The sequence below is a fragment of the Panthera onca genome, chromosome F1 (assembly GCF_046562875.1).
Source record: "Panthera onca isolate mPanOnc1 chromosome F1, mPanOnc1 haplotype 2, whole genome shotgun sequence".
In the NCBI taxonomy this organism is placed as follows: domain Eukaryota; kingdom Metazoa; phylum Chordata; class Mammalia; order Carnivora; family Felidae; genus Panthera; species Panthera onca.
In genome coordinates, this window is record NC_138355.1 from 4,680,714 (window position 1) to 4,695,213 (window position 14,500).

Here is a 14,500-nt window from a genome sequence, read left to right on the forward strand (position 1 = left end):
CGGCCAGGGCCTTCCGCGCACAGGCGCCCCCGATGGGAAGTTCCCCCGAGTAAAACCGTAAGTGGTCCCCTTAGTCTGGAGGACACGTCTCCCTCCTCCACCTCCTAACAGGCTCCTAAGATACACGTGTCTTTTTTATATTCTTTTTCCACTTAGTTCTAAAACCTCTGAACCTGTCGGAACTCTGTACGCTTTGGTCTTCTCGTCTCTTTGTTGTTGTTTAGTTGTTTTTCTTGAGAGAGACAGAAACCAAATGAGAAGGGGAGGAGCAGAGAGAGAGAGAGAGAGAGAGAGAGAGAGACACTCCCAAGCAGGCTCTGTACTGTCAGCACAGAGCCCAACACAGGGCTCGAACCCATAAAACTGTGAGATCATGACCCGAGCTGAAACCGAGAGTCGGACACTCAGGCGACCGTGCCACCCAGGCGCCCCTTCCTGTCTCTGGACCACGAAACTCATATTAAAATGGTATCTGATTGGATCCTCACTGTGGCTTTGGCTGACCATCTGGTGCTCTCTTCCAAGGTCATTGCACTGACACAAAACAGGTGTAACCGAGCCCTCCCCCCACCGACGGAGCGAACGCGTCCTACCTTCTACGTGCAGGAAAGCTGCACACACGGCGAAAGAGGAGTGGCTACTTGGAAGCCTTCCCGTGTGCCCCCAGAATATCAGGTTCAATTCCCTGCGCGTCCTGCGCTCGTAAACACTGACGGCTGTGCCTCCCGCCTTCAACAAATTCGCCAGTAAGAGATGGGTTATGGGGCTGCTGTTCGCAAGCATGTTGAGTGTGTTTATCCGTGCCCCTCGGGCATTCTGGGAGGCTGGGATGGCTGCCATTATGCTGCCTGTGCTCAAAACATACTAGAAACTCCTCTGCATGACTAGATCTAAAAGATCCGTCCCATTTGACTTAACGCCCTCAGGGGTAGCAAAGAGTTGCCCTTTGAAGGTGTGTGTTTTTTGAAGTCTTTTGAATCATCAGAAGCCACCTTGGACGAATGCCACTGAGCAACCTTGCTTTAAAGTCACCGCCTAAGTGTGAAAACAAAATGGGAAAACCTCCTACTTGGTGTGAGGGGTGGGCGGACACAGAAGCAGTGCACTGAGCGTGGTCGTGGCTTCCAGGCTGTCGCTCACCGTGCAGGACGACACCCTGGCTGTGTGAGACCCGGGTGACGGCTGAAACCAGCCCCTGCCAGCAGTTAGAGTAACAGCACGAGCTCAGGGGAGCTTTAGTGTTTAGAGCTCGTCCAGCTTTCGCGCTCTGCCCCGCCTGGCCCAGGCCTGTGCCCCCACGGGCCGCCCAGCGTCCCCGAGGAATCTGACACGCGGTTGGTGACGAGCACAGCTGTCGGGGTGCCGCCTGCGTCTTCATTTCGGTATTGACACTTCACGCAGATGCGTTCCGACGATGAATTGTCGACAAAGAAATCTTAAGAACCCTTTAAAAATACATATTTTCTTGTAAACGTCTAAAGTGCAGGGGGCACCTGGGTGGCTCAGTCGGTTGAGCGTCTGACTTCGGCTCAGGTCACGATCTCACAGTCCGTGAGTTCAAGCCCCGCGTCGGGCTCTGGGCTGATGGCTCAGAGCCTGGAGCCTGTTTCAGATTCTGTGTCTCCCTCTCTCTCTGACCCTCCCCCGTTCATGCTCTGTCTCTCCCTGTTTCAAAAATAAATAAAGGTTAAAAAAAATTTTTTAAAAACACATATTTTCTTGTAAACGTCTAAAGTGCAGGGGGCGCCTGGGTGGCTCAGTCAGTTAAATGTCTTTTTTTTTTTTTAATGTTTATTTTTGAGAGAGAGAGAGACAGAGCGTGAGCAGGGGAGGGGCAGAGAGAGAGGGAGACACAGAATCAGAAGCAGGCTCCAGGCTCCGAGCTGTCAGCACAGAGCCTGACACGGGGCTCAAACCCACAGACTATGAGATCATGACCTGAGCTGAAGCTGGACGCTTAACCAACTGAGCCACCCTGGCGCCCCTTAAGTGTCTGACTCTTGATCTCAGGGTCGTGGGTTCAAGTCCCGCATTGGGCTCCACACTCCTTGTGGAGCCTATTAGAATAAAAAAAAAAAAAAAAAAAAAAAAGGTTAAATTATAAATAAAATAAGAATTTCTCGGGAAGCAGGGCAAGGGGCCAGTTTTATCCCGACCGTTGATTTCAGCTCGGGTCGTGATCTCACGGTTGATGAGGTCGAGCCCCGCACCGGCTCCACGGCCGGCCGCTTCCTCATCTGTAAAATGCACGGACTCCGTCGTGTGCCTAGTCGCGTGCGGCTGTGAAGCGGCTTGGCCCCGGGCCTGAACAGCAGGCTGTCCTGGGTCACCCAGATCCGCATCTCTCCGTGTCCTTTGTAGTCCCGAGCAGAGTAACGACGAACTGCTGATGGAAATCCTGTCTGACCTGCTACAGCGGCTGCCGAGGTCTGTGGAGAAGGAAGAATGTGCTGGAACACCCAGCACCTTGAAGTGCATCATGTCCAGCCCCCTCTGGGAGTCTCTCTGTAAGAGCATCCAAGGTAGGCACAGGACGTGCGTCCTCGGGGAAGGACTCTGGCCCCAAGGGGAAGGGGTGGGGGTCCCCCAAGACCCCACAGAAGCAGCCAGGCCGAGTGAGGTAGGCAGTGCGGTCTCTACGCCCCCCCCTTCCCACTCTCCAAGCTGAGAGACCCCCCCCCCCCCCAAGCTTGGGGCAGAGAAGGAAAGGGTGCTGTAGCTTTGTCTTCCTTTCTGGTTTTGGTGGGGCAGGGGGGTGGGTGGCTGGGAGACTAAAAGTGAAGAAATATGCTTGTAGCGGGGCGCCTGGGTGGCTCGGTCGGTTAAGTGTCCGACTTCAGCTCAGGTCATGATCTCACGGTCCGTGGGTTCGAGCCCCGCGTCGGGCTCTGTGCTGAGCTCTGACAGCTCAGAGCCTGGAGCCTGTTTCAGATTCTATGTCTCCCTCTCTCTCTGACCCTCCCCTGTTCATGCTCTGTCTCTCTCTGTCTCAAAAAGTAAAATAAACGTTAAAAAAAAAAAAAAAATATGCTTGTAGCAAAGCAGGAAGGAGCTGCCCTGCCTGAGGCTATAGAGCAGCTTAGGGGTCCCTGCCCCGCCCGGCCTGCCTGCGGAGCACAAGGAACATGGACCCTCTGACCGGCGGCCCCCGCTCTGAGGGCTCCAGAAAGGGGGCAGGCCCAGGGGCGACAGGGCACCCAGCCCCGGGGGCCAGCGTCCGTGCGTGGCAAATGACCCAGTTAACTTCTCAACATCCATATCTTAACTGTTTATTTTTGAAAATTTTTTAAATATTTATTTATTTGGGGGAGAGCACAAGTTGGGGAGGGACAGAGGATCTGAAGCGGGCTCTGAGCTGATGGCACAGAGCCCGATGCCAGGCTTGACCCCCCCAAACCGCGAGATCATGACCTGAGCCAGTCAGACGCTCAGCCAGCTGGGCCACCCAGGCGCCCCTATACCTTACGCCTTTAAAGAAAGTTCGTCGGGAGCCCAATGCTGAGCGGTGGTCTGTGACACAGGTGCTGTTGTGGAGTCGGAACCACGGTCAGCACCCTAGGGCTGTGGCCAGGTCCAGCCACCGTTCATTCCTGTGCAGCCTGAAAGCTAAAAGGGGTCTCACATTCTTTACTGGTTGGAAAAAAACAAAAGAATATTTTAGGACCCATAAATATCATATGAAATACGAACGCGAGGGCTGCTGCACAAGTAAAACTGTATTGGCAAACGGCCAAGCTTATCGGTTTTGCGCGTCCGCGCCTGCGTTCGCACCACGGAAGCAGAGCCCAGCAGTCGTGACGCAGACGGGGTGGCCACGGAGCCTGAAGTAATTCCTGATTTTCTGCAGAAAATGTGTTGCGATCCCTGGTCTTGACACATGAAGTTCCTTCCATTTCCAAAGCCTGTGTTTCTCCTTTTATCTGAAAAATAAGCTAATGTTCCGTCTTTCTCGATCCAGGCTATGATCCCCTCATCCACTGTGTCCTGCTAACCTTTCTGAGCCAAGAAATCGAACGATTTGATAAGTTCTTAATTGTTGTGCATGAATCTCTGAAAGGCCTTCAACTTGCGATAAAAGGAAAAACCATCCTCACCCAAGAACTGGAGGAAACGTATGAGTCTTTTCTCAATAGAAGAGTGCCTACGCTGTGGCAGGTGAGAGCCGTCACGCTACCCCGTTGGCTGCTGAGCCGTAAGCGTGGGGTGCGGGCAGGGGGTGGGGGGCGTTCACCGTGGCACCTGATGAAGTATTAAGTATTATTGAAAGATGCTGACGTACTTTGGGTGCGGGCGTGTATTAATAAAACCTCTTAGAGGGCAATCTGGCAATTCCACTCAGATAAATTTAAGATGTGTTGTTCATTTTAAGTTTCAGAAAATGATGTCATTTTTGGAGATTATAAAAACCTATATACTAATGTGTGCGTACATGTGCTTATAAAAACGCATCTATGCTTTAGATTCAAGAACCCCCAACCGAAAGTCTTGGAAGAAGATGCACAAACAACTCTTCCCACTGGTGGCCTTAAATGAGGGAGACTGGAGGGTCTTGTGGGTGGGAAAGAGGCTTTAACTTTACATTTTACGTATCCTTGTATCTTACTGTACTGTTTTGATTTTTTTTTTTTAATCACATTCATGTCTTTTTAAGTTTTTATTCCGGTATAACTGACCTACAGGGTTAGATTAGCTTCAGGTGTACGGGACAGTGATTGAACACGCGTATTCACTACTCTGTGCTCATCATGACAAGGGTGCCCCTTAATTTATCCCCGTCACCTAGTTCGCCCATCCCCCCCACCACCACCTCCCCTCTGGTGACCAGCAGTGTGTTCTCTGTAAGTTAAGAGTCTGTTTTTTGATGTGTCTCTCTTTTTGCTCTGTTTCTTAAATTCCACATTTGAGTGAAACCATATGGTATTTTCCTTTCTCCGCCTGTTCTTCCGCTTAGCACGATACCCTCTAGACCCATCCATGATGTAGCAAATGGCAGGATTTCATTCTCTGCTATGGAGGACTGCTATGCCGTCGCGTACGTATGCCTCTTTGTCCGTCCACTCGTCTGTCGATGGACTTGGGTTGTCTCCACCCTTGGCTACTGTAAACAGTGCTGCAGTAAACATCAGGGTGCACGTATCTTTTCGAATTAGTGTTTTTGGTTTCTTTGGGTAAATACCCAGTAGTGGAATTACTGATCATATGGTGATTCTACTTTTAATGCTTTGAGGAGACTTCATACTGTTTTCCAAGTGGCTGCACCAGTGTGCATTCCCACCAACAATGCAAGAGTGTTCCCCTTTCTCCACATCTTGGTCAATATTTGTTGTTTCTTGTGTTGTTGATTTGAGCCATTCTGACAGGTGTGAGGTGGTATCTCATCGTGGTTTTGATTTGTGTTTTCCTGATGATGGTGACGTTGAGCATCTTTTCACATGTCTGTTGGCCATCTGGATGTCTTCTTTGGGAAAATGTCCGCTCGTGTTTTCTGCCCGTTTTTAAATTGGGTTATGTATAAGTTCTTTATATATTTTGGGTACTAACCTTTTATCAGATCTGTCATTTGCAAGTATCTTCTCACATTCAGTAGTTGTCTTTTAGTCTCGTTGATTGTTTCCTTTGCTGTACAGAAGCTTTTTATTTTGATTCAGTCCCAATAGTTTATTTTTCTTTTGTTTCCCTTTTCCCAGGAGACGTGTCTAGAAAAACATTGCTACAGCCAATGTCAGAGGCATTACTGTCTGTGCCGTCTTCGAGGATTTTATGGTTTCAGGTCTCACATTTGGGTCTTTAATCTATTTTGACTGTCATTTTTGTGCATGGTAAGAAAGTGGTTCAGTTTTATTCTTTTGCTTGTAACTGTCCAATTTTCCCAGCACCATTTGTTGAAGAGACTGTCCCATTGCATATTCTTTGTCTTTTGTTGAAGATTAATTGACCATATAATTGTGGTTTCACTTCTGGGCTCTCTATTCTGTTCAGTTGATCTGTGTGTCTGTCTGTCTGTAATACCATCCTGTTTTGATTACTACAACTTTGTTGTAGGTCTTGAAAGCTGGGATTGTGACACCTACACTTTTAGTCTTCTTTTTCAAGATTTCTTTGGCTATCTGGAGTCTTTTGTGGTTCCATACAAATTTTAGGATCGTTTGTTCTAGTTGTGTGAAAAACGCTATTGGTATTTTCATAGGGATTGCATTAAATATGTAGATTGCTTTGGGTAGTGTTGTTAAATATTTTAACAATATTTATTCTCCCAATCCATGAGCATAGAATGTCTTTCCATTTGTTTGTGTCATCTTTAATTTCTTTCATCAGTGTTTTATAGTTTCCAGAATATAGGTCTTTCTGTCCTAAACTCTTTAGTCAAGTTTATTCCTAGGTATTTTATTATTTTTGGTGCAATTGCAAATGAGACTGTTTTCTTAATTTCTCTTTCTGTTGCTTTATTATTGGTGTATAAAAATGCACTGGATTTCTATATGTTGATTTTGTATCCTACAACTTTACTGAATTCATGTATTAGTTGTAGAATTTTTTTGGTGGAATCTTTCGGGTTTTCTATCTACGGTGTCATGTCACCTATAAGTAGTAAATTTTTACTTCTTCTTCACCAATTTACATGCCTTTCATTCTTGTCTGATTGCTGTGGACTTTCAATACCATGTTGAATACAAGTGCTGAGAGTGGACATCCTTGTCTTGTTCTTAAACTCAGGAGAAAAGTTCTGTTTTCCCCATTAAAGAAGCGATGTTTGCTGTGGGTTTTTCACATATGGCCTTTATTATGTTGAGATACCTTCCCTCTAAACCTACTTTGTTGAGTGTTTTTATCATGAATGGATGTTGTACTTTGTCAAATGCTGTTTCTGCATCTATTGAAAGGATCATATGGTTTTTATCCTTTCTCTTATTGATGTGATGTATCATGTAGATTGATTTGTAAATATTAAATCACCCTTCCATCCCAGAGATAAACCCCACTTGATCATGGTGGATAATTTTTTTACTGTATTGTTGAATTCGGTTTGCTAGCGCTTTGGTCAGGATTTTACATCTGTGTTCATCATGGATATTGGCCCGAGTTCTTTTTTTTTTTGTAGTGTCTTTTTCTGGTTTTCTGTATCAGGGTAATGCTGGCCCCATAGAATGAATTTGGAAGCTTTCCTTCCTCTTCTATTTTTGGAATAGTTTGAGAAGAACAGGTATTAACTCTTCTTTAAATGTTTGGTAGAATTAGGGGCGCCTGGGTGGCTCAGTAGGTTAAGCGTCCAACTTCAGCTTAAGTCACGATCTTGTAGTTCGTGACTTTGAGCCCCACATCAGGCTCTGTGGTGACAGCTCAGAGCCTGGGGCCTGCTTTGGATTCTGTGTCTCCCTTTCTCTCTATCCCTCCCCCACTCATGCTTTGTCTCTCAAAAATAAGTAAACATTTTTAAAAAATTAAATGGCGCGCCTGGGTGGCTAAGTTAAGTGACTGACTTCGGCTCAGGTCAGGATCGCATGGCTGTGAGTTCGAGCCCCATGTCGGGCTCTGTGCTGACAGCTCGGAGCCTAGAGCCTGCCCCAGGTTCTGTGTCTCCCTCTCTCTCTGCCCCTCCCCTGCTCATGCTCACTTGCTCTCTCTCTCTCTCTCTCTCTCTCTCTCTCTCTCAAAAATGAATAAACATTAAAAAAAATAAAAATAAATTTAAATGTTTGGTAGAATTTACCTATGAAGCTGTCTGGTCCTGGACTTTTGTTTGTTGGAAGTTTTTTGATTACTGATTCAATTTAATTGCTAGTAATTGATCTGTTCAAATTTTCTATTTCTTTCTGGTTCAGTTTTTGGAGTGTATATGTTTCTAGGAATGTATCCAGTTCTCCTAGGTTGCCCAACTTGTTGGCACACCATTTTACATACTGTTCTCCTATAATCTTTTTGTTATTCTGTGGTGTCAGTTATTTTTTTCCTTTTTCATTTCTGATTTGATTAGTTATTTGAGTCTCTGTTTCTTTTTTTCTTTTTTTTCTTTTTTTTCTTTTTGAGGAGCCTGGGCTACGCTCTTACCAATATTGTTGGTCTTTTCAAAACTCCAGCTCCTGGTTTCATTGACCTGTTCTATGTTTTAAATTTCTGTTTCATTTATTTCTACTCGAATTTCCTTCCTTTCCTTTCCTTTTTGGTTTTATTTGTTCTTTTTCTAGCTCCATTAGGTGTAAGGTTACGTTGTTTGAGATTTTTCTTGCTTCTTGGGGTAGCCCTGTGTTGCTATAAACTTCCCTCTTAAAATAGCTTCTGCTGCATCCCAAAGATTTGGGACCATTATATTTTCATTTTCATTTTCTCCATGTGTTTTTTATTTTATTTCCTCTTTGATTTCTTGATCAAATTGATCCATTTATTGTTTAGTAGCGTGTATTTAACCTCCATGTATTTGTGTTCTTTCCAGATTTTTTTCTTGTTGATTTTTAGGTTCATAGAGTTGTGGTCAGAAAAGATGCATGCTATGACTTCAGTCTTTGGCATTTGTTGAGACTTGTTTTGTGGCTGGATATGTGATCTGTTCTGGAGAATGTTCCATGTGTACTTGAAAACAGTGTGCATTCTGCTGATTTTGGATGGAATGTCTGAATATACCTGTTAGATCAGCTGCTCCAGTGTGTCATTCAAAGCCACTGTTTCCTTGTTGATTTTCTGTTTACATGATCTGTCCATTGATGTAAGCAGGGTGCTAAAGTCCCCACTATTTTTGTATCCTTATCAATTGCATCCTTCATGTTATTAGCTGCTTTATGTATCGGGGTGTTCTATGTTGGGTGCATAAACATTTACAATTGTTATATCTTCTTGTAGGATTGTCCCCTTTATTATTATATAGTGTCCTTCTTTGTCTCTTATTACAGACTTTGTTTTAAAGTCTATTTCATTCAATAAGAATTGTTACCCTGGCTTCCTTTTCACTTCCATTTACATGATAAATGCTTTTCCATCCCTTCACTTTCAATCTGCAGGTGTCTTTGGGAATGAAATGAGTCTCTTGTAGGCAGCATATAGACGGGTCTTGCTTTTTTATCCATTACGTCACCCTATGTCTTTTGATTGGAGCAAAATGGATTGCGTCCATTTACATTCAAAGTAATTATTGATATGTATGTACCTACTGCCATTTTGTCACTCCTTTTATGGTCGTAGTTCTTCTCTGTTCCTTTCTTTTGAGAAGTCTGCTGCTTTCTTTAGTGATATATTTGGATTCCTTTCTCTTTATTTTTTGCATATCTGTTACCAGTTTTTGATTTGTGGTTAACATTCGGTTTGCATATAATGTCTTATGTGTATAGGAGTCTATATTAAGTTGATGGTTGCTTAAATTTGAACCCATTGTAAAGGCACTAAATTTTTACTCTTCCCCATGGTGTAGGTATCTGGTATCATACTTTACATACGTTAATTTTGTGAATCCCTTGACAGATTTTTACATATATACTTATTCTTATTGCTTTTGTGATTCCTGCTTTTCTTATTCCTGCTTATGGTCTTTCCTCGCCTCTCAGAGTCCCCTTTATCGTTTCTTGTGGGTCTGGTTTAGTGGTCATGGACTCTTTTAAACTTTGGGAAGCTCTTATCCATCCTTCTATTCTGAATGATAACCTTGCTGGATAGAGTATTCTTGGCTGCAGGCTTTTCCTTTCAGCACTTTGATTATATCATGCCCCTCCCTTCTGGCCTGCAAAGTTTCTGCTGAGAATGCAGCTGATTGCCTTATGGGATTTCCCTTGTATGCAACTGCTTTCTTTTCTCTTGCTGCTTTTAAAACTCTCTCTTGATCCATGCTTCTTGCCATTTAAATTCCTCTGTGCCTTGGTGTGGACCTCCTTTGGTTTTGCTAGGGGCTCTCTGTGCCTCCTGAATCTGGACTTCTGTTTCCTTCCCCAGATTCAGGAAGGTTTCAGCTGTCATTTGTTCAAATAAATTTTCTGTCCTCTTTTCTCTCTTCTCCATCTAGGACCCCAATAATGCAAATGTTATTAGGCTTGATGGTGTCACTGAGTTCCCCTAACTTGTTCTCATTTTTTCTTTTTCTCAACTACTCAGCTTGATTTCTCTCCATTACTCTGTCCTCCAGGTCACTGATCTGTTCTTCTGCTTCCTCTACTCTACTATTTATTCCATCTCGTGTATTTTTAATATCAGTTATTGTGTTCTTTGTCACTGATTGGTTCTTTTTTATGTTTTCTGTCTCTGTGTTGAGGGTCTCACTGAGGTCCCCCACTCCTTCTCAAGTCCAGTGAGTACATTTATGACCATTACTTTAAATTCTCTACCAGGCATATTACTGCATTACTCATTTCATTTCATTACTCCATCTCCATTTCATTTAGTTCTCTTGCTGTGATTTTTGTCCTGTTCATTCACTTGGGACATATTCCTTTGTCTCTTCATGTTGTCTAACTCTCTGTGTCTGTTTGTGTCAGCAAAGTCAGCTGCGTCTCCCGCACTTAAAGCAGTGGCCTTAGGAAGACGAGGTCCTGTAGTGCCCCGCATTGCAGTGTCCCCTGTTCACGGGAAAATGGCGCTTCAGGGGTGTCCCCGTGTGAGTTGCTACAGGGGTGTCCTACTGTGGCGGCTGAACCGTGTTCGCCTTCCGTGCAGTGGCTCTGCCTGTTGTGGGCAGGGTCCGGTCCCTGTGCGGTTAGTGGGTCGGTCTGGGGCGCGGCGGATCAGAGCAGGAGTTTGCTAGAGATGCGGTAGCTCCAAACTGTAGGGCACTTCCCCTGTGTGGTCCGGAGAAACTTGCATTGGTGGGCGGGGCCGCAGTCAGACCCGATGTCCGCCCCCAGCCCACCGCTGGGGCCACACAAACTGGCGTGTACTTTATCTTCCCCTCTCCCCGGGGCAGGACTCACTGTGGGTGGTGTGGCCCCCGTCGGGGCTGCTCGCACACTGCCAGGCTCGTGGCGCCGCTCTGGATGGAGTCCTGCCACGGGCACGTCGGAGGCTGATCCGCAGGAGAACAGGGGATGTGGGGTGCACAGTCTGCCGTGGGAGGGGCCTGCACGGAGGACTGGCTGGAGGGGCGAGTGAAGAAGAGTGCAGGGGCAGGGCACACTGTTAGCATCCTAGGTGGGAGTGTTGGAGCTGCGCCCGGTTCCCACAGGTGTATCTAGGCTGGGGGAGGGAGATGGTGCTTGCCACCTCCTCTGTTGTGTAGAAGTGTCCAGAGGACCTCTGTCACCCCAGGACAGGCTCTGTGAATAGCCTACAAATCCCTCTCTCTTGGCCTAGGGCTGGGGGGGGGGGGGAGGTCAAACAGCCCCTTCTGCGCTGAATCTCCACAGGCTATTTGTTGTTCTGTCTCTTTAAGGGCGGGGACTCAGTTTCCTCTCGCCTTCCTGCCTCTCCCAGGGCTGAGCTGCTGATTTTTAAAGCTCCAGGGGTTAAGCCCCACTGGTTGTAAGAACTCACAAAGCCACAGTTCTGGGGATTTGTCTTCCCTGGGCTGGGGGGGGGGGGGGGGGTGGCTGAGATCGTGCCTGGTGCCTGGTGTGTCCACTCCTCTCCCCCTCTGCACCCACCTCCTCCCTGCCTCCCACCAAAGGTCTGTTCGGACTGTGTCTCCTTTCTGGCCCTTCTTGATGTGGCCTCTTCTCTACTGAGCCATGGCAAGTACGTCCTGCCAGTCTTCGCGTGATTTTCTGAGTTATTTACACTGATGTGGGGGTTAACTTGGTTGTATCTGTGGGACGAGGGGAGTGTAGGGTCCTCCTATTCCTCCATCTTCCGCCCCGGAAGTCTCACGTCTTTTAATTAGTATAAAATCTCAAATATTTCCAAAGAAACTATAAGCTACTTTTTCCAGTAAAGCAAGCTTGGTTATTTGTACCAGTTTCTAAATGAAAGCAACCAAAAACCCTGGGTTAAACATAAGTAGGGAGCAGGCAGTAAAATAAGAAAGCCTGTCACTGAGCCGTGGTAAACTCCAAGTCCTCCCCTGAAAGAGTCTGCAGCCCAAGTCCAGTGTGAAGGGCACGTGGAAACGCAACCAGAATGCCTCTCGGGGAGAAGAGACCTTCCATCTAAGGCCCAGGGCGTCGCACACGTGTTTTGCAAGGAACAATCAGTCAAAAATAGCTAAACACACATAAACACAAGGACCGTGAGTGAGAACCATAGCAAAAATACAGCACAGGTGACCTGGGCGGCTTGGTCAGGTGGGCGTCCAGCTTCAGCTCAGGTCATGATCTCACGGTTCGTGGGTTCGAGCCCCACGTCGGTCTCTGTGCTGACAGCTGGGAGCCTGGAGCCTGCTTCAGATTCTGTGTCTCCCTCTGTCTCTGTCTCTGTCTCTCCCTAAGTAAACATTTAAAAAATAATAAATAAAACAGACTGACCCTAACACTTCAGACATTTCAATTACCAGATATGGATTACAACAAAATACTTCCCGTGTTTAAAGGAACAGAGATTTAAACGAGCTACATATTTTAAGAGAACAAGAAACTACTGAAAATGGCAGAGCAGATTGGAAGAAGAATCCAGAAATGAAAATCATTCGTTAAGTAGAATGTAATAGTGTTCGCAGGCTTGGCAGGAGATTGAACGGAACCAGAAAAGAGAATCAGTAAGCCAGAGAATGGAACAGAAGAGAATGTAGCCCAAAGAGACTGAGGATGGAAATAGGAAAGAGCCGTTAGGATTCGTAGGGCAAAGTGAGAAGTCAGACACAAGTTTAACTGAAGTTCAGGGAGAGGAGAGCAGACAGAGCAGAGGCAGTAACTGATAGGATAAAGGCTGAGAATTTTCCAGAATTAACAGATGGGACAAATTCAATCCCAAGCAAGATAAAGTCTTAAAAAAAAATACAAAAAAACCTTGCGCATATATACATGTTCATGGAACTGCAGAAAATCAAAGGAAACTCTTTTTTAACATCTTTATTTTTGAGAGAGAGCGTGAGCAGGGGAGGGGCAGAGAGAGAGGGAGACCCAGAATCTGAAACAGGCTCCAGGCTCCAAGTTGTCAGCACAGAGCCTGACATGGGGCTCGAACTCACGAGCTGTGAGATCATGACCTGAGCCGAAGCCAGATGCTTAACCGACTGAGCCCGTCAGGTCCCCCAGAAAATCAAAGGAAAATCTTAAAGAAGCTAGAGGAAAAGTAACATTCAAAGGCGTGAGCATGGCATCTTCAATATGTTGGAAGAAGTGAAATGTTACACTAAAGCTGTGTAGACGAAACTCTTGTTTCTAAATTGAGGATGAAATAAAACAGGCCAAAAAGAGGGAAAAACAGAATTCGTCACTAGCAAACGCTAATAATGTGAGCTAACGGACATACTTCAGGCAGAGGGGAAAGAGAAACAATTGAAAGGTCTGAGACGGGAGAGGAGGAAAGCAAGTGGTGAATCGATCCCGAGAAAAATCAGGCAGCGTACCAGCATCCGGCTTTTGGAGCAGGACGGGACGTTGACCAGATGAAGCGGAGGGACGAAGAATAACGTATAAGCCAGGCCTGGGGAGCGTATGGAGGTTTTAGGTCTCGTGTTATCAAGGAGGCTAGTTAACAATGACCTGGAGACTCGGGCAGGTCAAGTATGCACGCTGCGGTTTTTAGAGCAGCCACTAAAACAGTCGAAAAAAATTGTACAACTTCCCCAATCTTAGAGGAGGGAGAGAAACTTGTTCTGCTGTTTCGTGCACGAGGAGTTTTTAAGTTCCAAGGTGGCACACAGTCTGATCTCGACTTCGTAGGTACGTAAACCCTTGCACCTGGGCATCAGGGGACATGTACAATGATATTCAGAACATCGTTGTTAGTCACAGACAGTTCCAACGTGTCACCCACAACAGAATGGATAAATACGTGGTGTATTCACACAACAGACAATACAGTCATGCAGGGGAATGAACCACAGCTACAGCTCTGTCGACAGAAGGAAGCTCAAAGACGATGACAAAACTACACACACACCCCCTCATACAGGTCACTCGTCACCACTCAGGCATTGCGTCTTTGCACGCTTGCCTGCTTGCTGAAACTAATTTCTAACTCCAAAACTGTACTCTCAGTGCTTAGGGGTCATTTACACGTGTGCCGAGTGCGGAAACGTTTCAGTCCCCCCCGCCCCACCGTGTGCACAGCCCCTCTCTGTGCATACTCCCCCCCCCCATGCACACTCCCCCTCCGTGCACACTCTCCCTCGGTGCACACCCCCCCCGGGCACACTCCCCCTCTGTGCACAGCTCCCCTCCGTGTACACTCCCCGTGCACAGTCCCCACCCCGTGCATGGTCCCCCTTCATGCACTGTTCCCCCCCCGTGTGTACACTCTCCCCCCATGCACACTCCCCCTCCGTGCACAGTTCCCCTCCATGCACAGCTCCCACCATGTGCACACTCCCCCCCCCCCATGCACAGTTCCTCCCCCCTGCACAGTCCCCCTCCGTGCACAGCTCCCCTCCGTGTACACTGCCCCCCCGTGTACAGTCCCCCCCCCCCCCGTGCACACTCCCCCTCTGTGCGCG

General features: G+C 46.7%; 1 protein-coding gene across 1 annotated transcript in view; it reads left to right on the forward strand.

Moving 5' to 3' along the window:
• The window catches only part of DNAH14 (dynein axonemal heavy chain 14), a 323,430-nt gene that overhangs the window by 296,136 nt on the left and 12,794 nt on the right, over positions 1–14,500 (forward strand). The window contains exons 80-81 of the mRNA XM_078440753.2: positions 2,362–2,522; positions 3,959–4,155. Coding sequence (XP_078296879.2) covers positions 2,362–2,522; positions 3,959–4,155 — 358 coding nt within the window. The remainder of the gene's footprint in view (positions 1–2,361; positions 2,523–3,958; positions 4,156–14,500) is intronic.